This window comes from Morone saxatilis, unplaced genomic scaffold (genome assembly GCF_004916995.1).
Source record: "Morone saxatilis isolate NCDOM2014 unplaced genomic scaffold, NCSU_SB_2.0 Contig4, whole genome shotgun sequence".
NCBI lineage: Eukaryota > Metazoa > Chordata > Actinopteri > Moronidae > Morone > Morone saxatilis.
In genome coordinates this window covers 9,353,873-9,379,237 of record NW_023339984.1, presented here as the reverse complement: position 1 = coordinate 9,379,237, position 25,365 = coordinate 9,353,873, and the positions used below count along the sequence as shown (strand labels likewise).

Here is a 25,365-nt window from a genome sequence, read left to right as displayed (position 1 = left end):
CACTTATGTCATACCGGGTTAACTTGATTAGAGCTCTCCCCCTAACGACAGATGCCCCCTGTTGGATTAATGATTCATAAACAGTGCATATTCACCGTTAGCCGCTGCTCTAATTATTTGGACTCAAGGCCTTTGAGTGCCAGGCGTGTATGGAATTTGCTAATGCAGCTCTGTACTTTTTTTCTATTTAGTTAAATATTTTTCTAAGGAGTTAAGGATTCTGCTAGAATCAGCCATTGATAGTTGAACATAGGCCAGCTGTGGTCGTACATTCTTCCTAAATGACCAAACTGCTCTTATCTCGGATCTTTTTTTTTTTTTTCTTGCCAGAAAAAAGGGTGTGTACTTGGGGCCCCGGTGGAAAATGGAAGGAAACGATTAATGAAACCATGACGTAATCACCAGGAGAGAAATTGCTGTCATTTCCTGATGAGAGATGTTTAAATCAGCAGTTTTTCTGATCATGCTATGATAAACACTTACTGTACCAGGAGACCCAGAACGGCTATCTGATGGTTCTCTCTCTATATAGCCCACTTACTCTGTACCAGAGTACTCTGTACCACTCTGCACTGTCACCTATCCCTTCACTCATGCACTGTGCTCTTTTTTTCACAATCACTTTGTACTCGACGCAGTGAGTAAATCACTGTATCTGAGATGGTTTCCTCTCATTTTATCCTGAATTAAGTCCGCTTTACCAGTTTTAGGGGAGTATAATTGACTATTGCTAGGCCATACCCTCTTATTGAGTGTTGCTACGCCTGTTAAGCTTACCATTCTCACATTGGATATATGCAGTTCACAATAATAACGGGGACATATTTAGCATTCATTTCTTTTTTAAAACAATGTGTCCTTAAATTTTCTCATCATGATTGAAAATCTAGGCTTTTCCTTTGTAGCCAAATTTGGCTTACTGAAATGACAACAGCAGTACATAACCAAGCTTACACTATTTCCATGAGTTGTTTGAAAACATCATCTCTGGCTGACTTAGTAATGCTTCCAGTTGACTTGTTTTAATATATCTTAAATATGAACTTTATGCTACATACTAGCTTCATACAAGATATTGTGCTAAATGCTAAAGCTAAAGCTTCATCTCTTAGAGACAAAGTCCGAATCCTCATGAGTTCATGTACCATTTAGAAGAATGTGATAAATAGCATTGTTGTAACTATTGCAGCGTAGAGCTATAATCTTAGTTTTTTCAATCATGATGAGAAAATGTAAGGTTGTCACTTAAAGTTACAAGAGAAAAGGAATAATGGATATGTCTGTAAGGTTATCTATGAGTTATCATTGCGGTTGCTGGAGTGTCATTTTCCCCAAATCCGATTTTTATTTAAAAAACAAAACAAAAAAAAACTAGAGAGCATAAAGCTTACACATACTACACAGTGGATGTGAATGGGGCTTTAATCATGTGTGGAAGTACTGTAGGTAGTAAGCTGGTAGACTTTGCTTGTTTTTGGTTTTTTGGTGGTTTTGGCACACTATCCTCCAAACTCGTTAATAATCTGCCAGGTATTATCACTCCCGCTAAAACCCAATGCGTACCGATTTGGCATGTTGAGAAATCCAAAGTTCAATTCATGCCTAGTCACGGTTGCTAAGCAATGATTGGTCACTGTTTGGAGGGACTGGTTTAGCAGCAGTTGGTTTAAAGACTTGAAACAAGAGGACGCCACTTTCAGATTACTGATAACTCACCTGTAGTGCACCTCCACAACCACCTACACGACCAGCCTACCTCCCCCCCTGTCTCTCTAGCCACCACCCATCCACTGGCCACTCCTCCTCACTCCACTCCTCCTTTTCTTCTTTCCACAGATGAGCTCACAGTGCCTACTCTATAATCCCAGCAGCCAGACGTTGTGGCGTCTACAACGCTGTACCCGGCGGAGCTGTCGCGGCCCTCCCACCCGCTTTCACCTACCCTCCTCGCTCCACGCTCAGGTAACCTGCAAACCCATCCCCCTCCTCCCCCCACCACCACCACTGCCACCCCCCACACCTCTTCCTGAGCCCACCGCACAAACAGCTGCTGCCGTCAGCCCTGACATCACTCTCTTCTCCATCCCACAGATGCACTTCAGAGCACACACCACCCAGTCTCTTGTCATTTGCAGATTTACAGATCTACTTACTAGCTCCCATCTCTTCTTCTACTGGTTGAATGTGTGTTGTTGTGAAGTCAAGGGGGTAGTTTGGATTTGAGAATGTTCCCATTTTTCTTACAGTCACACTCATGAAGGTTTTTTTTATTGTCTCTACATGCAGCCTTTGGGATTAGGTAGCCGGTCTTATAAAACTAAATAAATAAATCTTTTGCCATGCTACAGGGTTTATTTTTTCACTTTCTACCATCACATTATAGGTCAAAACTGCCATTTTTGAAATACGGATAGTAATGTTCATCTGCTATGATTGCGCTCCATAAAAGCAGGATGTGGATCAGGAATTTGATATATCGAATTTGTTTATTGATAGTGAAATTACTGACTTTATAAATATTTAATTTACAGGGTGTAGTCCATTTTTGCAGACATGTAATGCTGTTTTACCCTTCTCTTGAGAGGAACTGTTACCTGATCCCATTAACTTCCCGGAATCGAACTAAACTAAACTAATCTCACTGTTCACCGTACCCTTAAGCTGCCTGCAGAGCCACAAGAAAGGGCTTGACTCACTTTTAAGTGCTCTAAGTAGGGGGAAAAAAGTAATGTTTGCTAAGAAAGGAGCTCTTCCCTTAATTCAAAATGGTACATGTTTAAACAGTAGTAGTTGAATGGCCAATTAATGCTGATTGGTTGCAATCAGCATTATTTGGCCGTTTAACATCAACAGCCGAATTAACAAAACTGAACTATTTATTTAAGCATGCATGGCTCCTGCTTAGGGTCTTTTAAATCCTGACAATTAAGAAAAATAGTCAACAGAATTAGAAGAAGCTTGTGTGCTCAGCATATTTTTTAGAAAGTTAATAATTCAAGACAGAGAAAATATTTAAAATGGGGAAATCTGTCAAGGTCTAACATCACACACTACAGCTGAATCAATAACAGCTCGCATTATGCCATTTTATTTATCCCAATCAGTGGCATCATCTGCACAACTGAAAGTGTCAGTGGTTTGAAAGGCTTGCATCATCATTTGACCAACACCTACTTCATTAATTAAATCCCTCTTTTTCAACCAACTTTGATCCATTTTATTTAGGTACTCTAATCTGCACAGCTCCACTGTGAGTTCACATAAGAGTTCATTATTGATCTCTTGAAATTCTTCTCATGGTTTGGTGCTGGCTGACCCTGATTAGATCACAGTATTAGATGTGCTGTTTATTTTTTGTTTTTTGTTTTTTGATTGTTTTTGAAGCTGGCAGTAATTTCTCAGTACTTTGCTGTATTTTAAGATCAACTTGTCTTTAATCTCTGAGTATATGGAGCATATTTCCATTTATAATTTAGATACTAAGGTTATTTAAGTATAAAGGCCTCTAGCAAAGACAGTAAAGCAGAAGCTTACGTGATGTCAGAATTTAAAATGAGTGCAAGTCGAATCTGCCGAGCTGGCATTTTTCCATATGCGTCAGATATGTGAGTGTACACTGACACACAGAGAATCTGGCTTAGTGATTTCAGTAGAGGGTTGTGGGTAATGTTAGCATCTCACAGCCATACCTTCTTCTGACCTAGAGTAGATGCTGGCTTGAACATAAAAATATGTATATGAATGCACCACACACACACACACACACACACACACACACACACACACACACAACTAAATGATAAAATCTAATTTATGCTAACATGAGCTCAGCTTTCTGTCTCCCTGGTTAATCAGCTGCTCTCATCTTTTCTAGTCCGAGTACAATAATGTTATTGGATTGCTTGTAAATGTTATCAACTGGGCTGCCTACAAGGCAATAGGTCTCATAAAAACAATAAGTCCTTCTGTTCATGCATCATGTGAATTTCATTTCAATACAAGGTGGTTTGTGTGAGTTATTCTAAAATATACGAGACATGTGACAGTTATTGACAGATTACTTTTTAAAGTAAAGTTATGAAGTTCTGTAACAAATAAGGAGTGCCATGTTGTAACTCTTGCATCTTAAAAACAATCTAATAAAATAATCGAATCTAATAAAAATTCTTCAATTAAATGTGAAAGCATACATAAAAATCTTTGAGTTAATGGAATAGTTTTGGGAAATTAGCTAATTCGTCTTCTTGCCGAGAGCTGGATGAAAACGCTTTTCTACCATTCTCTTGTCTGTATAGAAAATATGCAGCTACAGCCATTAGCTTAGCTTAGCATACAGAATGAAAGGGGGGGGGGGTGCAGTTAGCCCTCCTGGAGTCCTGTCATCACAGTGAGGTTTCCTGGCAACCAGCATATATCCACCTGTAAAATCGCTGTAAAAACTGTTGTTTTTACACTTCGGTTCTTGTATGGATTAAACAAACCACATATAATGTGTTAATTAGTGATATGTAGAGGTGCTAGTTGCTGGATGGGAGGATTATGTTAGCTTTGGACAGAGGCAGGTTAGCTGTTTCCCCCGTCGTCAGTCTTAATGCTATACTAAGCTGCTTGCTTGCTATAGCATGTATCATATATACATTTTCATCTGATTCTCAGCAAGAAAGCAAATAAGTGTATTTCCTTTAAATGTCTTTATTCCTTGAGGTTACAGGGTTAAAACAATGTTTAGTCCAGGAAAAGAACTAAGTTTGTATAAATATAAATTGTATATAGTCGTATAATTTGTATGTATGTTTGTGTGATTATGTGTGTTTAGATTCGTTGGCTCCCACCTGCAGATGGAACTCCTCAGGGATGGAAGTCCAGGCAGTTCTGCTGAAGTATGTGTGAGTAACACACACACACGCACACACACACACAACATTGCTCTACAATGACCAAGAAGTGTACATTGCGCAATGCAGGGAAAATACTTTAGTAAATGTTATGACACTTGTTTAAACAAGCACAGAGATATTCCTAAACATATGTCAGACATATCACAGGGTGTTACTCCATGCACGTAGCGTGTGTGCGTCAAGTGAGCACCCTCATCTTGCCCTCAAACCTCACATGAAAAACATCCACCCAGCTAACTGCCAAACTAACCAGTCACGTTTCTGCTAGTTGGCTTCAGACGCATACAACTCACTGACACAAAACAAATTAGCCTCAAATGTAGGAGTGTAAAACCCCGTGGGTCAATGAAACTGCAGTCACTCCTCGCACATCATCATAAGAGATAAAAGATGCAATTTAAAGGGGAACTCCATTATTTTCCCCACTCAGGTCACAGGGTACAGAGGGTCGACTTTTCCCATTGATGTGATGCTTGATCTCAGGCATCAAAGGCAGCGAGTCAAACAGAATATACAACGAGCTCCGATGCCAACGTTTTAATAAAACAGACGGGGTAGATCTCAGCAAATATGACTAAAATGCTAATATCAGCTTCTTTGATAGGTAATGTTATTATAGCCAGTGGTGAAAGTTACTCAGTACATCCACTCAAGTACTGTGCTTGAGTAGTTTTAGATACTTGTACTTTACTTGAGTATTTCTTTTATTTTTACTTCAACTTCTCTACAATTTAGAAGCAAATATTATATACTTTTATTATCTACATATCAGCTAGTTAGTAGTTATATTTTGGTGCTGATACTTTTGTATTTCCTTATTCATTTTTTAGCCACTTACAGCAAGCTGTAAACACAACACTGACATACAATGTTGTTACAAACATGTAACATGCAAACACAGAGCAACATTCATTTGGAGTCATGCAAATTAATGCTAAGTCCAATATTAATTTTCCTTTTAGCTCTGTTTCAGTTTTAGCTAGCTCTCGATTAAAATACCTTGCTCTTCAGCCGCTTATAGTCTTTGCCTTTTGGTGCTGGTCTGTGCTAGGTAGCACACAGTGGGATTATCAGATGTTTTTTGCTAAAAAAAAAGATGCTGGCTATGTCGGGTAACAACGTTAAACAGTAAATTTGTGGCTGGAAAACCAAAACAATCAGCTTGAAGACACTACAATGCTCTGTAGGGTTGAAGGGAACTGCAGATCTGGGTGATAATTCACTACGAGAAACCCTTTTCACAATATACATAGTCATTTCATCCATTGTTAACATAAAAATATTTATTAGTGCAACTTTAAGTAAAGCATCTGAATACGTCTTCCACCACTGACAATTTACTGATTCAGATTCTCTAAAATTTCAGGACAAAACAACTTTTTACACTAAAATTGTTATTCATTAAGATTATACATGTTGAGTAGTTTTTGTGGGGGATCATAGGGAACTTATTGGTTCCACAGATCTGCCTACTGGAAGGACGCCTGATATTTATTGTACTTGTATGTGAGTGGAAAGTTTATTACTGTGCACACGCTCTAACTTTGCCATTATAAACACTGAATATTGCCCTATAATAATGTTGATGCTGTTCAGCAGATATTAGGGCATATTTGTCATTTTGTCAAACCCTGGCAGAATGAAACACAGTTTTTAATTTAAAAGATGTTTTTGGCATTTCCGCATTATGACTAAGTACACGGTGGAGAATTATAAAGAAGACGGCACAGAGAGAGACGGAGGATGTGATGCTCCAGAAGGTCGTAAATGTGGAATATGAACCATGAACCACTGAGATACCTGGGTACTGCCGGAAGGGCCATTTTTATGAATCGTTATTAAAAAAATGATTTGAGTGGAGCTTTATTCAAAATAAATTACAGATGAATTAATTTCAGTGGAGCTGCAGACAGTAGACAGCGGCTTCAAATAAGTCCTTTGATAAGTACATAAGTCAACTATAACCATGCATGCGCTACACAGCACATGTGCTTCTCTGTCTGGTTTAGACAAACTAAACGCTGTTGTGCTCGCAGAAAAACAAAACCACAAAGCACAACAAATCCCCTGCTAGTCTGTGTATCTGTTGGCTGACTGTGTCTGTGTGTGTCTGTCTGTGTGTGTGTGTGTGTGTGTGTTCGCACTCGGCGCCAGTCACACTGTCACCAGTACCCTCCCTCCAACGTCTCGGGACAGGAAGAAACATGTTCTCCCGACCCCTTAGGGAGTCAGTGGGGAGTGGGTGGTGATGGTAGCATGGAGGCTAACATTCATCAAACTGTTGATTGGTGCTAGGCCCAACTGTCCCTTTTGTAACCCTGCATCATAGCTGATTTCCAGAGCCTGAAACATACTGCATGAGAAAAAGCTGTTGGAGTAATTTGATGTTTTGGGGATTTCGTCTCTGTCAGGGGGGTAAAGGAGGAAGGGAGTGGAGGAGGGAGGGACTTGGAGGAAATAATTACTCCTCTATCAAACCAGGAGGAAGTCATTTGGCCGGTCAGGCTGCCCCAGTGGATATTAGCCCCTCAATGAAACAACAACATCCCCACATCCGGCTCACAGTGGAGGGTGAAGTGAAGCTGAGACATCCAGTCAGAATATTGTGATAATTACAGGCCACTGCAGCAGATATACACATACACAACACACTCAAATTATGTAGTGTGCAGGGTACATGCCTAATCATAAGGCCTCTCAAAGCAAGCACACACAACAATAGCATTCAAAAATCACACAGGAGCTTAATGTCTTTCTAGAAACAGTGACCTCTTTGCTCTGGAAAACTACAGACCTCACTGTAAGCAGTTTTCTTTGGAATCACTTTTATAAATAAATAGTCCCTAGGAAAACTGCTCACAGTGACGTCTGTGGATTATCCAGAATAACAGAGCTGTTGTTTTAGATGTCATCTCTTAATGTGAGCATCACAAACTAATTCCATTCATCCCTGCTGAACTGCGACGGAGGCAGAAACTGTAACCCTAACCCTGAATAAATTCATCCAAAACCTATCTTCACGACTAGATATCACTAGAGGTAAGTGAGAAAATATATACAAAAATAGTTGGCATCAAACAACACAAGACATAAACACACACAATGCCTGTAAAGACAGAACATTTTCTGTCTTTGCTACATGTTTTTTGGCTGCCCCTTGTTCTGGATAAATAATAACCAACTGCAAAAGTAACCATTGTCATTGAGATCACGTACAGGATGAGGGTTGTTTCACTTTGAAGCTGTCAGACCTGGAAGATACCCTTTTCTTCATTATTTAGAAGTAGGCCAGGCAGGAAATAAGTAATATTCCTACATAGGATATTAGATAAACCTATGTAATACTAAAAGACAGCACCCACACCAGCTACAACCTGTTGCCCCTGCTGCCGTCTGGCAAGAGTTACAGAAGTATCCGTTGCCGTACCTCCAGATTTCAGAGCAGCGTCCCCCCGGCTGTGAGACTGCTTAATTCATCCTCAGCACTCCTCAAATAGTTTTATTTCTATGACTTATTTATTCACCCATCTACTGAATGTATTATTTGTATATAATGTGTGAGTAGTATGAAGGGAAGCACAACTTAATCTTGTTATACAACCCTGTGTTGTAAGATGATGATTAAATCTACCTTGTATCTTTTCCAAAAACACAGAGACTTCTTGGCACTCTCAAACTATGTGATATGACTCAATAAAACTATTAAAGCTGAGCTTATCATGGAACAAAACAGAAAACTCTGTTTTTCAGTCATTTAGGTGGATTAATCCTTAAAGGCAGGATAACTCTGTAACTTAAGAGAGTGAGCCACAATACTGTTTCATTTCCAGTGTGCACCAACATGGTCATTTCGTGTAAATGACTGCACTAGAGCATGACCGAAAAGTCTACAATGTAGAAAGTATGTTTACATAATAAAATCTAATAATACTCATGATACTCAAATGCTGGTCACTTCCCACAGTAAACTGTCAGTGTTGAGTTAGCCTCGCTGCTTTGTTTGTCCCTGACATTTTGCAGCTTTGCAAACAAACAGTTCAGCTGCACCAGACCTTGTGTTTTTTGGCCCTTCTTGTCTGTTCAATGCATTCAGTCAAGAACACAGTTACTTGACGTCTTGATGTGGGCTGTGAGGAGGGTGTTATTTATTTGTGCAATGCAATCCGCTAAGCATGGCGCTTGTGAAACACTTTGAAACTATTTGAGCTGCAAGACAACAAGAATAAACTTGAACTGAGGTTACAGAGAGAAGCTGTCTGCGTTGCACCACCATTGTACAATCTGTCTGCTGTTGATGGGTCATGTGCATTCAAAAAGCGGCAGCGTTTGTGAATTGTTACTCATGCTGAAGGCGTCTGGTGACAGTAAACCCTCACAATGGGAATTCAGAGAGGCTTACAGCTCCACAGTCGTGAGAGGCTTGTGGTCGGTCAGTGGTTGTCTTGGCATCTGACGGAAGGGAACCACTCACGGTCAGAGTATGTGTATTAGGAAGTGTAACCGTGGGAGACTTGAGTGTGTGTTTGTGTGAACAGCTGAAAGTGAGGTAGTGTTCAGGGGTCTTTAGTCATGGCTGTTAATGAATTGTCTTAATCACCTGGCAGCCTCAAGGGAAGTACCGTTTTGAAAACTTCATTTACAGCAGTGCCACTTCATATATGTTAAGACGGGTAGCTACATACTACATTGTATGTTTTTGTTATTTTAATACCCCTGGAGGCTTAGGCTAGTCATTCTTCTGAATGTTTGTGAAGCTGAATTATATTTGACATTCATGCTCCGGCACAGAGCTACATCCAAAGACAACCTAATAGTGGACATTAATGCCTAGTGAACTGGAGGGAAAGGTAATCCGGATTTTCCATCTGACAAGACATGGTGGGGGAGTGTAGAGAGAGTGTGGTGTGTGTGTGTGTGTGTGTGTTTGTGTGTACCCCTATCATGCATGCTTGTGTGTTAGCCTGAGAGAGACGAATGTGTGTGTGTGCGTGTAGACTGGCTGCCTGCCCTGAGGAGCTTTTTGGCCAATAGCCCGACAAAAACCAATGGTTCCTGTGCAATGTTGGACTACCTCCCACCAGAGAGCTGAGGGCCAGCTGGGGCCCCTTCTAATAAGGAAGTGGGACTTTATTCCTTCACCCCCTACTGACATATAACACACACACACACACACACACACACACACACAGGCATACAGTATAGCTACACTGTGGCCTCGTCCCTGCACCGGGTCTCAGGAGCTGGATACATGTCAGCAGCTGTGTTCATCACCACCCAGCTCCAGCAACTATTGCTGGTATGTGAGAAACACAGCCAGGGCCTAAAGGCTTTTCTCCGGATTAAAGGGGCTTCAGTTCTTTTTCATGGCCGTGCTGCACAGGTAGAAATCTTAAAGGACCATACGGGTGTGTTTGGATGTTTAAGCATCTGTATTATAAATTATGTATACTTACTATAGGCAGTTACTGGGTTTACATTATTTTTCTTGAACCACAGTTGTGTTGTGTAATCCATCACCATAAACAGCGAGTGCAGTTTACGTGCAGCTTGATTTGATTTGAGTAGCTACTATACCTACCAACAACTGTACTGTGTCACTAATGCAACAACCGATACTACATTTTTGAAATTTGAGTCTTAATATGTTAAATTGAAACCATCTGCAGTGCAATAGTTTAGGGCTGCAACTAACTAACTTTAATTCTAAACTAGTCTCCCACTTACCTTCTTGCATTCATTGATTCATTCTTTATTCTATAACATGTCAGATAGTGATAGTGAAAGAAAGTGAAAGACACATTTACAATAACTCTAAAATCCAAAAGAATTCAGATTACTATCGCAGAGGACAAAAAAAAAACAAATATCCGCATTTGAAAAGCACTGTCAAATGTCTTCTCCCTCTTCATTTGCAGCACGAGATCAATGATCACTGATAACACAGGCAGGAGCAATTGCTTCATGAAGCCTAGCTGAAAAAAAAAACAAAAAACATGGAAACAGCACACATTCATGAGAAACCTCCCACAGTCGCCTCCCACATTCTCAAACACTACTTGTTTACCTATCTCACATTAGGCGCCTGGGCCGAGTTATTGGATGTAACACATTAAGCCCGCAAATCACTAAACCTTTTCCTAATCCGCACAGACATGTTCAATGATCAACCCAATCTTTAACCTTGGTTTCTCAGCCAGAACAAATAAGGTGGTCTGGAAGTATGCGTCGCATCAGCTTAGCCAAGCGGCTGTATAACGCATCGATTCCCTCATCCTTGATTGAACGCGCAACAGGGCATTAGCTAGGCCAGCCGTGCCCCTTCAAAACACGCACTGTTCTCTGAACGGGGAACTGTTCCCAAACCCGTCTCCCCTCTTTGCCTGCAACAGTCTGTCTCTCTTCCTTTCTCTTAAGGTCATGTTTGGTTTGCTAATTGTTTATTGTTCCAAAGAGTTTCGAATCCCCCCTCCCCCCCGAACCCGAGTTACCACGGTCTCCGAGAGATGTCTATTTTTGGTGATACATCTGGGGTTGGGTGAGGGGGTCGGAGGGTTGACCTTTCTCTTTGGTCTGCTGGTGTGTGGGGTGGGAGTAGAGGAGTTGAGGTGGAGAGGGATCATGGGAGATACGGTTATTAGGAGGATTAGAAGTTCAACATAAGTATTTAAGACCATTGTCAGCTGACATCCTGTTAGTCACAGCTGGACTTTGAGCTTAAAAGATGTGGCAAAAGATGGCAGAACGGTCTTTTTAAAGGGTAGTCAGCTGATTTGACATGCCATTATCAGTTGACTAGTCAGAGGGTGTGCTCCTGAGAAAACAGCTGTTTAATGTCTTCTGTGGCTCTGGAGGAGCTTCAGAGCCATCACTTTGAGTCATGCCGGCGTGGGCTTGGAAACTACATGTTAACAGAAAGCCTGCATTATAAACTGGTGGCGGGAAGCGTGTCAAGTGAAAGGTGTGGGAGTTTACCAGACAGAGATCATCTAATGAAAGATTGAGTTGCATCGTGGGAAGTGTAGGAGCCAGTGTTTTTGGAGCTTGACCCATATTAGGGACTAGGACTCTTTGTTGGGCTTATATTGCCTTTAATTGATAGCAGTAGCTGAAGAGTGACAGGAGATGGGGGAGAGAGAGAGGGATTTACGAAGCAAAGGGTCACAGGTCAAAGTTGAATCGTCTGTGCATGGCGATGGTACATGGGGCTCCAGCTCTTCCAGGTGAGCTATCAGGTTACAAATGATGACATTTTTGTCTCTGTTCCTTCGGTTTTGGCCATTTGTTCTGTGTCTGAGTGCAGTTCTTGAGCTCTGTTACCTTCGAGTATTAAACCCGTACGCACAACAGTCAAAAATCACAACTACACCCTATGGAATCAACACATACAAACAGCCTCAACAAAAACACTCCACCAGCAGTCAGGATGCTGCTGCAGCTTGTTCACTTCGGTAAAACTCTCGCCTCCTTTGTGTCCTCAGGTTCCTGATGTGTGATGGTGGCCGTGGCCGGCTGTGACGGGCGTTGCTGATTGCCTCTCGTGTCCAATTAGAAACAAGGAGGACTGACCTGACTCCAGCCCTCGGAGCAACGTACCGTCGGTGAGTTTACGGCTCGGACTTCACGACCATTGATCCCAACAGGCGAGGACAAAGGGTGTAAATCTCACCTTGCCACCAACTCCCTTCTGGCAGTGTCTGATTTGAAAGTGTAGATTTGTGGGAAAAGCTGTGAAAGCCCAGTTGTTGTTGTTTTTTTTGGAGATTGTATTGCGCTGCCAAAGACATCTGCTGGAATGAACGTGGCCGCATCGAGGCGCAGTGACAGCGCGTCAACTTTTGCTCAGCAGATAATGTTTTGAAAACAAACCCAGAACCGCAGTATTAGATATTTTGTGGCGTAAAAGTGTGTGTGTTCTTGGCATCATGAAGCCCAAATTGAGGAGAAGACAAGCAACATGTTTTGTGTGTATCTACCTCTGTGTGTGCGATTTTATGGGCGTGTGAATGTGTTTGTGTCGTGCCACATTTCCACACGATCCCCTGTGTTTTCATTAGTGTACAAGGTTCGTGTGCGGTGACCATGGCAACCTCACCCCATTTTCTTGTATCGCTCTTTCTCTCTCTTAGGCAGCAGCAGCCTCATGGGCCTCAGGACATACTAGACCCCAGCCTCCATCACACATCGAGCACCCCCACCCTTTCCCAAAGTCCCTCCAACTCTTTTTTATACTGTTACATACTCAAGATTTACCGGCAGCGCTTTGGCTACACCTCCTCTGACACCTCCACGAAAGGTACCGGGCATGCATGACAAAGGCGCACACACCCTTTGTTTACCAGTTGACTGCATCGCCTGTCTAACGTTAAGCAGGTCTCTTGCTCTGCATTCTGTATATGCAAGTGTTAAAACAGCCAAAGGAGTGCAAACACAATTTATGCAGGATCTTGGCATGGCCAGACGTGTGGCTAAAGCGCTGCCGGGTAATGTTATTATATGACTATAATTATTATAATTCTGTATATCATTCATATTAATGTTATTATGATTATTAAATACATGTTGAAGCATGACTTTGCAAAAAAAAAGGAAAAAAAAACAATGCTGTACATTTTTAGATATTTTAAAGAAATACAAAAAAGTATTTTTGTAATCAAGACAATGTTTGAAATGGTTCTGTTTGATTGGTTCATGTTGTGCTAAAGTGTGTGAGGAACTTTCATACATTTTTTTTTTTTCCTGTGCCCTTCCTGTTTTGTGCCATTATAAAATGGCAAGTAGCTCTGCTATACCAAAGCAGTCCTGTCGGTTTGCTCTTGTCTTTTCTACATACTGTGTGGATTTAGGTTTGCTCATGTGTGTCCGTGTGTGGCGTCTTTTACCCGATGAAGCAAGCATATTAGCCCTTTGTCTGATGTGCTTTGGTTCAGCTAAGCAGTCAATGTGTGTGATACAAACACACCTGATCCAGCTCATAATTTTAGGAGTTTGAGGTAATCAGATGTGTTGAAAGGGGCATTGACAGGAATAAGCCATCCCTGGTGAAGGTAGAGTGACCCCGGAGACTGTAAAACATGGCCCTGCTATAATAAAGAATTAGCTCCTTCATCGTGTAGCAGGAAGACAGCAGCACAGTATAGAGAAACAAAAAGACCAAAGGCATTTTTTTTTTTACACTGGAGAGCTATCTAGGCTAGTGGAATTATTCCGTTTTTGACTGCTTTGTAGTCCTCAATCTGATTTCTTATGAAGTATGACGTTATTTTTGCTGCATGTCTCTTTTGGTGTCACTCCAAAGAGCCACTCCGCGTCTGAAAGGATATTCACTTTTAAGCAATTTGTCTCTTTTGTCTATTTTTAGGGAGCCAACGTGATTCAACCCGCTTTTGTAAATTTTGAATTTACATGGTAATGATTGGAGTGTAAAAGAAAAAAAAAAAAATCTTTTGTAATCTTGTGTATTCTTGGCCTGCAATAACATCTTTGCTGTCTGACATATCATCGAGTGATCATATTTTTGTGACATTTTGACGCCAAAATTCTCATTTATGTCGCGTTCTTACAAAAACACAGACAGTAAATTCTTGTACTTTTCTGATAAGGCTAAGTCACATTTCACAGTGATGTGACAGTCAAAAAACTGAAATACTGTAAACAATCTTCCCTATAATGTTTAGCCCAGGTGTGTACAATCATATTGGAGTGGTTGAATCATATAGTCAGTGTTTGTAATGAATAATAATAATAATATGCACATAATATCAACGGATTTTCTGAGGCAGTTTTTGCTTTTACAGACATTTTTTAAGCCAAGTGTGGCACCAAATTTATTAGAACAAGTATTTATAAGGTGTGTGTGTGCGGGTGTGCGTGTGTGTTTTTATGGGTATTATGTTTTTAAAGTTCATAGAAGATGCCCATCATATAATTCATTGTAAGTATTATTGTAAGTTTAATTGTATATTCATTTGGTAAGTTTCTAGAGCTTCTTTTTGTGTTTGTATCTGATATATGAATACTGTTTTACCTACATAATTCACTGTGAAATCCAGAGAAAAACATGCTCTTTGAACGAATGGATCTTTTCGTGTTTTGCCAGCAGTACGGTACAGAAGTTCCTGGAAATTAATATAATGATCCCTCCCTTTGTCAATGACAAATATTCCTTTCTTGTTTCAGTATACCATGTGCGTATCTGTGTGTTCTGTGCATGTTCATGGCATGTGTGTGTTCTTTTTTTTTTTCTTTCTTTTTCCTAATGCATACAGTACTGTTGATATTTATGTACTTTAGCCGCTGTGAGGAGAAACTGTATTTCAGTGAATTGCAGAGGTTTGTTTGTTTGAAACCAAAAAAAAGGTGATCAAAATGAGAAGTTTTTATGAAAATGTTAGATGAAGACATTTCAGGCTGTCTGCCATTAAAGATTGATATCCTCCCTGCTGTCATGGTTACATTTATTTCTTTTTTCTGAATTGTCGTTCTACTTCATGTATTTCTTTCATCAAAGCAAGCACGTTTGTAGTACGGAGCCCCAAAACGGACAAAAATGTAAAAATAAGATAACATCATCAAATCTGCTAGATAAACACTCAAAATGGAGAGTAAGAAGAAATACCGGTACTATAAAGCTTTGTATTGTAAGCTCAGTAAAAGGCTTGTGATCAGTGTCTTTAGCCAGTGTTTAGGTAGCTAAACACTTCAATGGATGTTTTCATGCGTAATTGCTCCATTAATGTGGCAAACAAACACCCATACACCATGGACCAAATGTTGTCGTAGACATTCATAGACACCCATCTCATTATCATATTAAGAAAACTTGGAAATGTGTGGAAAATTGCAAAATACTGCTAGGTGATAATAGCGAATAGCTAAATTACCCTCCTAGGAAATAAGGGGCTAAATTGGAAAAAAAAAGCTAGTAAGGAGGACAAAAAAGTTTTAGTTTAGATTGTATTTATTTTACAAGCTAATTTTTTTCCACCAACTGATTAGCACCTTTTGTCAGCTCTGGGACTCCATATTTGGAGAGAATGACTAGACTGAACTGCTCTTTGAACCTAAAAGAAATCCACCTGCGTAGAGCTCAATTTCCTCTTCCTCTCTCACTTGTCACTGGATAACACCTCCCCCACAATCCTAGGGGGCCATCAAAACATGATGTGGGATCCTATAAAGTGGTTTGTGTACCGGGGGAGCTGGAGACCTCTCTCTGCCCTCTATAAGAATAGACCACCTAACCCATGGGCTGGCTACTCCTGAGACAGAGGCCGCAGCCAAATTAGTTTCTCTCTCCACTGTCTCCACTCTCTTCTGTCTGCTCAGTCGCACCAGGTGGCGCACACCAGCTCCTCACATGACACGCACACTTGTCCATGCCTGGAGGGGTTACACGTAGGGTGTCAGAGCAGTAAAGTGGGGGATAAAAGTGCTTGCGTGTGCCTGTGTGGGGGTAAGGGGACATTTTCATCTGGGTGCGTGCATGCATATGCATACGCCCAACTGGCAACACTTTGTAATGGTGTTACTCCCTTTGACAAGTCCATTAAAGAGGTGTTTCTGTCCCCTTCCACTCATCCTCATACAGCTGCAGCATGCCACACAAAGGTCTTTGTTGACATGTCTCAATTTTCTCTGCCCTGAACGGTCAAAAGCAGTAAAATTAAAAACCTTATACTTTGGTTTTTTTATTTTGGAATTTTATCCATTACTCAGGCATCAGGGCCTGTATTTTGTATTCATTTCCCTATCGACTGTGTTCCTTGGCTAACTGTAGTAAAACATTGACCACTGCTTTGGCAACCATGGTATGCTACGGTTACAGACAGTGCCTGAAGAGTCTTTGGATTCACAGTGTGTCCATGATCCATTTAACGCTCTAGTTCCCAAACCTTTTTGACTTTTGACCCTAAAATAAACAAATATCTGCCCATCGTCAGTGGTTTATGTAATATGTTTAAGAACTGTGAGCAGTTCAACCAATGGTTGATTTCCCCATTTCATTTGCACTCATTACTCTCACTCTCCTAATGAACCTAGAGAATAGTCAGAAAACAACATGTTGACAACTATGCTAGTGGTTCTGTGAGGCTGTACAGCTGTGCTATGAACTGAATGCTAATCAAGTAGCAACCTCCCTGGTTGGCAAAAGAAGTCAACACAGAAGTAACAAAAACTGCAGCTCCTCGAACAGCTACTTTAGACTGGCTACAGAAGTGAATCAATATCCGTGTGGGCTCATATTAAAATGCCCAACTTTAGAGCAGAAATAAACATTTTCACAGCTTGGTACAAAAAACTGTTTTGGTCTCTATAGCTAAATCCCCTCTTCATGACAACTGTACTGAATATTTCTATACAACTCACCAGTTTAAATCATATGAAGGCTTAAAGTTAAGTATAATTAATGGTTGCTTTGAGTGAGAGGTGGGTGCCGCCACAGGCAGCTGGTTTCAGTAACCAGGTTTTCATTCAGCCCGCCACGCTTCACATCTTTGCCCATTTTTGGTTTATCAGAGTTAGAACCGCCAAGATGGCGACGGGCAAAGCTGACCACGCTTTGAAACCTATGCTTGACGTCACAAAGAATATGTCCATTTTTAATTATCTAGTCTATGATGCTAATGCCAACATGCTAACATGCTCACAATGACAGTGCTAGCATACCGATGTTTACCATCCTAATGTTAACCATGGTCACCATTTTAGTTTAGCATGTTTGCATGTTAACATTTGGTTAATTAGTAGCCTGCTAAACACAAAGCACAGCTGAGGCTGATGGGAATATCATTCATTTTGCAGGCATGCAGTACCACAAACATTGCCACACTGTCATTCCCTACTTCATCTTTGGATTAGGCAGACTGGACGATACAATGACGAATTGCTGCCATACTGTTTGTTATTAATGTAATTATTTATATATTTTTTTTATTGTCAATTCTGTACTATTATTCCATTAGTTTCATCTCCCAGGTCTTTGCACAGCTTCCTCTTTTAAAGTGAGTTATTGCACGTAATGTGTAATGTAATTTTCTTTTGTTTAAATTAATTTAGTTAAATTGGTATCGGAAAAAATTAATGAACCAGTATTGAAGTCAAGGTATGGGTTGCGCTCCTGGTAAGCAATACATAGCCCTATGAATGTCTATACAAAATGTCATCCCAATCCATCCAATAGTTGTTGAGATATTTTATTTTGTTGAACCAGCTTACAGAAGAAATATAATATGTTGGGATCTCCTGATGGCTCAGTTTTAGTACAGTGACCATGTCATTGCAGAAGTCACCCCCCACATCCTGCCACTCGCCACTCTCTGCGGTCTAATAAAAGCTCTCCTATAAAAAGACCAAGAAAAAACAAAAAAACAAGAAATATGTTTATCTCCCAACCTGTTAATCATCTTGTGTCCTCAATTTTTTTTATCTTCCACCAGGTTTGGATTTCCCTAAGCACTTATAAAGAGCCTTACCTTGTTAAGAAGCATTTTACTTCCACGCTCTGGCTGTTTTGCCCGTGGCTGATGCATGCATTATTAATGCTGCAAAAGAGAAAGTAAACAGTCTGGACACATTTCTTCCCAAACTGATGTGTAATTGTGAAATCATCGTCATACTTGTGATCATAACAACACTTCCAAATTCACTAGGCGGATAAAAGTCACATCTTAGCATGTGCGGTGACATGACTCTTGAGGCATGTGAAAAGACTCATACATACAGTATTCTGCACTGACTAACTGGTGACTCATCATTCAGCAGCCTGCATATGTCTCTGCAAAGGTCTGCACAGTCATTGTCTAAACAGTGATTGGCCAAAAGGGGGTTGTGTCTTCTTGGAAAGATTACCCAACTGAAAGCCCTGACACTCCCCACTGCGCTGTTGGTGTCTTTTGTGATCGTTACTCTTCTAGATAAGCTGACGACTTCAGAGTGAGTCAGTGAATTTGATTTCACAGCAGGGGGTGAAGGGTGGAGGGCGAGGAGTGCTTTTTTCCCTGCACTGTCCTCACTCTCAGTCTTTTCTCTGTCCACCTCTCATGCTTTCTCTTTCTCCTCCTCCTCATCTCTCATCCACAGCTTCCATCTCCCTTGGGTGGGCCCCTGCTCCCTCAGTCTCACAGCAATCAAAACACTGAAGGCTAACTCTCCCACTACTTTCCTGTTTCCCACTAATTCCATGTTGCTACAGTCCACTCTTTGATTCCAGATAAGTGCAGAGTTATATTATTTTAATAATTTGAGCTGAGATCCAATAATTATATAGGTGTGTGTGTCTGTCTGTACAAATAGGGTGTGTGTCATATGATAACTTGACTGGGGATGACATCATAGAACAAGCCAGGCCTTTTCTTTCAGAAAATAAAGAGCTCAACAGCGCCACCCAATGGTTATGAAAATACATTACAGCGTGCATCTACAGTACATGACACTGTTCCCATAGTGAGTGCTAGAAGAAGTATTCAGAAGCTTTACATCGGTAGTAACCCACTGAATACCACAATGTAAAAATGCAAGTAGAGATCTTGCATTTAAAAATGAAATATATATACTGTTGGTTTATTATAGTAATTAATAAACTATTTGATTAACTTCATATCCTTTAAGTGTAACATTTAAATACAGTGGTGGAGAAGGTATTCAAATACTTGAGTAAAAGTTGTCATGCCATACTATAAAAATACTCCACTACAAGTAAAGACATTAGTAAAATAAAATGTACTCATTATGCTGAATGGCCCTTTAAGTATTACATTATTATAATATTGGATCATTTTTATTGATGTATTAATGATGTAGAAGCAGTACTCCATGGTGTAGCTGGCCAAGGTGGAGTTCATTTGACCTATTTCATACCGGTGGGGGCTTTAAATCTAAAATAAGGCTTCAGATTTAATGCCGATCACATATAACTAATTAAAAGTTTCTGAAATAGTCCCGACATACATCCCGATTATCATTTCTCACTGAGTGTACACATTATTAGGGTATTTTTATACAGTAGAGAAGAGGACCCAGGCAAAAGATGTGGATTGTGTAAAAATGGGCTGAAAGGATATAGGCCAAAACAAAAAGTACTAACTGTAAGACACAACTACAGTCTTATTAAAAGTATTGCTAATTTAAGAATGGAAAGCATGAAAGTCACATCCAAACACAAAGAAAGGAGGCCCACCGACCCATCTTTCACCCTGCACTAAAATCTGTGCAGGCTCACAGTCCTTGAGCCTCACTGCATCTGAGGGGTCTCAGAGGACTTCACTCCCCATGGTGGGTTCAGGGCAAACTGGTGTTCAAAGCAGCCGTGCCTCTGCCAGATTAGCCCTGTGAGCAGCAGGTTTATACCCCCATGAAAGAGGGTGCCACTCAGGGCTCAGTGGGGGGCTGTGATCGATTGATAACATTAGGCTGTCCAGGTTTGGATGGGTGCCTGTTGATAAAAAAGCTCTACTGTTTATTAGTTATCAGTTGTGCCTGGATGGGATTTTCTGGTGTATTTTAAATTTGGCAATGGCTTTTTTTAATTTGGCCAAAAAGACACACAGTATGGTAGGTGGTTCAATATTGGCATTTATCATCTTATACTGGAATCTCATTGTGATGATATGATCATAGCACAAAATTCTGTTGTCTAGATTAATGATTGATTTTGTAAAATATTTTGAAGGTATTTGTCTGATACCAGTGCATTGCACTGAAAACCAGTTCTCTCCTTTTTTATTTATATTGATAATAGAAATATTCTCATACATACTGTGATAGATCTCAACCCTATTGTATGGAAACATATTTCTGCCAGGAAAAGAAAAGAATAGATGAAAAGTTAGTCATGATTCAAAAATAAAATGCTACATTGTTTACTTTTTATCTCATAATTATGCCTCATTAAGTCATAATTTTGATGTATTGTTGATGATTTTTTTTATCTTCCTGGAGGTAATTGGCTTCCGTACTCCTGATCAACCCATATAAACAGCATGAGAGATGATCCCTGGTGAACTTGGTTATATCTATATGATAATCGGCTCTACATTGTCCATGTGTAAAACATAGAATGAACATAAGCACTCAGTATAATAGGATAAAAAAGCACATAAGGAACATAAGCAGGTTCAAATGTAGAACCATGGAGGGGCAAGCACTCAGTGAGGACCCATTAGAGCAGTTAGGTATCTATCTCAAGATGCAACCATGTCTCTCCGCAGTATCTTTATGTTTTTTTTTACCGTAATCTAAAATTCCAGCTTTCATACTATATCTAGTATCTAGTCCAACTCTTAAGTAAAAGTTGGCACAGGGCGTCCTCTTGTGGTCAGAGAAGCTCAGTGCACTCTTTATTTCTTTTCAATTTCTACACTGAATGAATGCCCACAGCACTTCAACAACAGCATCATGTGAGAAATCCTCATTTCCCTGGTGTGTTTTTCTCTCTAGCTTGTTCAGACCTACTACTGAGGATAGCACCTAAAGGCCAGCACATGACAGCACAAGACCCCGCTGTCATCATGTGATCAAGCAGCAGTCATGCTGTATAGGAGAGGCTTTGAAGCAGGGCCTGAAATGTATTTAGTAATGTGACATATCCTCACAATATTTCCCTTAGTCAGCGAGTGTGAACTTGAAAATGTTATCGGCAAAATGTTTGTTCTCAATCGTGATGACTTGATAACAGCTGACATAACTGACCTCGAGGCAACATGACTTGCAAGTTTGTAGACTTTAGAACAACAGTGTTTCTTTCATAATTCATTTGTCAAACTCCACTCACATTTAATAATGCACGTTGTACTCAAATGTGATAAAAATAACAGCAATATCAGACTCAAGTGACACACAAAAATGGCTTTATTGTGACAGACTATATAGTGTATAAGAACCATTAGTGCAAATTAACTTATTTCCTAACTGTCTAAAGACAACATCTAATATATTTCATTCTGGGATCATTGTGATGCTTTAGGCTGCTTTCCATCACCATGATGGAGTCTAGTGTTGAGGCAGTTAACAGTACAGTGAAGTCAAGGGTAGGTAAGCTGTGGTCCATCTCAAAATGCCCAAATTACAACAAAACAGTGTCTCACCTAATTCTAGTTGTATCTAATCAAGCTGATATTTTTGGTATCCTTTGTCCAGACTTTCAGAGATTCATCCCCAAGTCTTCTGCTTCCACGCCTATACAATGGAGGAGGAAGAATTTCCGTTTGTGTTGCTCACAGCGTTGAAAACGGCATTTGAGAAATTTAACAGTAGCACGTATTTCTAGAAACAATGCACCAGTTACTTTAGATAAACCATAAGCATGTGAACAGTTTTCGTTGGAACAACATTGTACCAATGAAGTAGTTCCCTTGAAAACTGCAGACGTGTTCAGTGGATTATCATGAGTAACTGGGGCATTGTTCCTGGAGAGACAAACTGCTGTTGAATCTTTTAAATGACATTTTTCAACGTAGGGAGAAACACCAATGAAATTTCCTGCTCCCCTTTTGATTTAGGGTGGAAATCTAAATCTCAGAGACAAATATCTCAAAATCGAGATAAAGAAAAACCCCAAATATCTGCGTGCTTAGATAATACTAGAGTCTTTGGCCATTTCTGGGATACTGGTTGTTAAGATGCTTTTTAAGGCACATTAGACTCACATGGTGAAGTATGTTCTCCCTCAGTTTGCTTGTACTTTACATTAGCTTCTTGTGTTGTTTTCCTATTATACTTAAGTTGTCACCCTCCATCACACTAAATATATGCTGTGATCAACTACAGTTTTCCTCTCTTAAAACACTTTTGAGGTATATATAGTAGAATCTCATCAGAATACACTTATTGTTAGAAAAAAAACACAAATCTATATCATGTCATCTATATAAAAATAAAAATATGAACTTCGGACTCCAGGTTATTGCTTCTTGAAAATCCGCTTGGCATCCACTCCCTCGTAGTTGTAACTCTGCGGGGAAAAGATAGAGGTGTCTTACGTTTATGGATACATTTATTGAAATAAAAGAAATTAACATATATTGCATATTATTGATTAAATGCTTCTGGACCTACTGACCTGTACAAGTTCTCCTCCCACCAGAGCTCTAGTGGTGGTCAGGACCTTGCTGTTGTCTTTCCTGGTGAATTTGCCTTTCAGCATGTCACCCTCCATCTCCCAAGTACCCTGGTTAAAAATATACAATTGGTGATTTTGTCATTTCTTTTTCGTGGGTTTTTCCAAGTTGAGTTAACCCTCATTCCAGCAACTACACATCCACGAGTAATTATTCACTGGAACTTTTCCATTTATTCCAGCGTTGGCTTTAGTTTAGTTGGCTTGGTTTGCACTTTCCCCATTAGCGATGAATCCATCAATCTTAAAAATAAATCAAGTTTTCCTCAAGCAAACCATTTCCTGTTGCACTGAAATTATGAAACGGCACTTTGGACCAGCTGCTGTTGGTTTAAACAACTCACTGAGACTTCGGTGCCATCAGCCAGGCTGTAGTCGAATGGGACGCCCAAGGTGAAGTCAATGTCTTTGGTGCGGAAGGCGCTGGACTCTTTGATGTGAAACTTGTCCCCGGTCTGCTCGATGGTGACCTTCAGGTTGTCGTGCTCTGCCAGCTTGCGCTTCACGACGTTAATGCCTTATTTGTGAAAGAGACAAAAAAGTTCAGGAGCTGGATTGTTGCTATTATAGGACGGAATGAAGATCCTTTATTGAGAATTAATTTGGAGGTGACAATTTTATCTTTAACTCTGCTCTGCTTTTATTTGAAGTTTGCACTTGTCTGCTTTCCAAATATAAGACTATGTCCATGAGTCCATATATCTTAATTTAGCTGCTACTATTATTATAGGTAGCACAATAAACACTTCAAACTTATCAACACCTCACTGCACTGAGTAATACTGCAATGTCAAACTGTATGGAAACACATGACACAGTCACACACATTGCCCTCATAAACTTGATTATAAGGCCAGACGTGGCACAAACAGAATGAGCTTTGGTGATCTACACATACAGCCTCTAATACACTCACCCATTTTCTCCATGAACTTATCATAGTTGTCGTTGCGGTCGACCTTCCAAGTTCCGTTGAACGCCATGGCTGCAGGCTCACTGGGTTAAAGGCAGCTGGTGATGAAGCACTAGCAGACCGTGGGATTGTGAATACCCACTGGCCTCCATTTATATACACCCCTCCCTTCACCCTATCAACCCCTGCCACCCCACCCCACCCTCCCTGAGCTGGCATGGAAGATGCTCTTCTTTATCTCACTGATTATCTGTCTGCTGATGTGGCCATTTAAAGACCGTGTCAAATGTAGGGCGATTGCCGCACGACCTCGAGGATACACTCATAAATAACCGGAGGGCAACTTCCCTCAGTGAATCTGGCACAGTTAAACACTGTCACATTGTTCTGCAGGAGGGGGAAAAAAGAGTGGGCTGCTTGTATTGCTGCCCATGGCAGTCACTCAACTGAGCCCCTTTCTGGTCCTCAATCTTTTCTCTGTCGCCCTGTTTGTGCCTGGAATGAAAACGAGTTGTAAAGGACCATTTGACAGTGACAACTTGAGCTGCATGCTTACAAAGAGTAGTAGTAGTAGAAAAAAAAGACTGGAAACCTTTTGTCCAGAGCTACTGGACCATACTAGTTGTTGCACCTTAAATCATGTATTCTTTGTAACATATATCAGACTTTTGACCGTTTTGGTTGGGTATGCAGTTTTGTTGAAGTACTCCTTCTACAACTCCAGGCAGCCTTTGGTTTTCATTCATGTTTGTATGGGTTTTGCTGGTGCTTTCAGCCATGTAAAATGGTCTTCATCAGTGGAAAGAGACTGCCCATTTTTCATGAAGATGGATCTGTTGACATGCAAGCCGAGAAGCAAATATAATCTCATCCACAGCACTCTTAGGACTCCTGGAAGGAATAAACATGAACCTTTAGCCAGAGCCAACAAAATCATCCTGACAGTGCTGCTAAAAGCTAAGTAGTTTACCACATTTTGTTTGTTTAATCCAAAGTTTGAAAATGACGATTAGCTTTTTTACAGGAGTTATGTGCCAGCCTATTTCTTGCCCTGAGTTATACCTCAGTCTTTTTTATGGACTTAAAAAATGATACACGTGTCAATAAGTGAGCCAGGCTAGCTAATTCACCTGTTTCCAGTATTTATGCTAAGCTAAGCTAACTGGCTGCTTACTGGCTGCTAGCCTAAAGTTACCGTACAGACATGAGAGTAGTATCGATCTTCTTGTCTAACTCTGGTCAAGACAGCAAAAGGGATCATTTCCCAAAATTCATTTATGCAATGGTAGACTTCTCAAATACAGTAGCATTGTTTGCAAAATGTTAGTTGTGACGTCACTGTGGATTTGTAATGACATGGGATAAAGAATGTTTAAAAAAACAACACTGGTATTGTCCTTTAAATTACCAAAGTAGTTGTCATTCAGCTTGTGTCCCTGGAC

General features: G+C 40.4%; 2 protein-coding genes across 4 annotated transcripts in view; one reads left to right on the top strand and one right to left on the bottom strand.

Moving 5' to 3' along the window:
* Window positions 1-15,341, top strand: part of LOC118338114 (RNA-binding protein with multiple splicing-like) — a 41,141-nt gene extending 25,800 nt beyond the window's left edge. The window contains exons 6-8 of one of the 3 annotated variants that reach the window (XM_035675327.1): window positions 4,817-4,880; window positions 12,377-12,496; window positions 13,025-15,341. In XM_035675327.1, coding sequence (XP_035531220.1) covers window positions 4,817-4,880; window positions 12,377-12,413 — 101 coding nt within the window. In that variant the 3' untranslated portion in view covers window positions 12,414-12,496; window positions 13,025-15,341. Of the gene's footprint in view, window positions 1-1,836; window positions 1,889-4,816; window positions 4,887-12,376; window positions 12,497-13,024 lie in introns of those variants that run through there. The other 2 variants (XM_035675325.1, XM_035675328.1) reach the window with 2 other exon arrangements.
* Window positions 15,342-21,725: 6,384 nt separating this feature from the next.
* On the bottom strand, window positions 21,726-24,082 carry LOC118337753 (fatty acid-binding protein, intestinal-like). Its single transcript, XM_035674853.1, has 4 exons — window positions 23,927-24,082; window positions 23,355-23,527; window positions 22,954-23,061; window positions 21,726-22,845 (listed from the first exon to the last, which is right to left on the bottom strand). Exons 1-4 carry the CDS (start codon window positions 23,991-23,993, stop codon window positions 22,795-22,797), a joined length of 399 nt encoding a protein of 132 aa, XP_035530746.1. The 5' UTR covers window positions 23,994-24,082; the 3' UTR covers window positions 21,726-22,794.
* Window positions 24,083-25,365: the final 1,283 nt, after the last annotated feature.

Excerpts from the sequence above, each read along its gene's own strand:
- LOC118337753 (XM_035674853.1), bottom strand. The coding sequence starts at position 23,993 with ATGGCGTTCAACGGAACTTGGAAGGTCGACCGCAACGACAACTATGAT. Across the intron at positions 23,528-23,926 it reads TAAGTTCATGGAGAAAATGG|GCATTAACGTCGTGAAGCGC; the intron begins GTGAGTGTATTA and ends TTCACAAATAAG. Across the intron at positions 22,846-22,953 it reads TGGGAGGAGAACTTGTACAG|AGTTACAACTACGAGGGAGT; the intron begins GTCAGTAGGTCC and ends TTTTCCCCGCAG.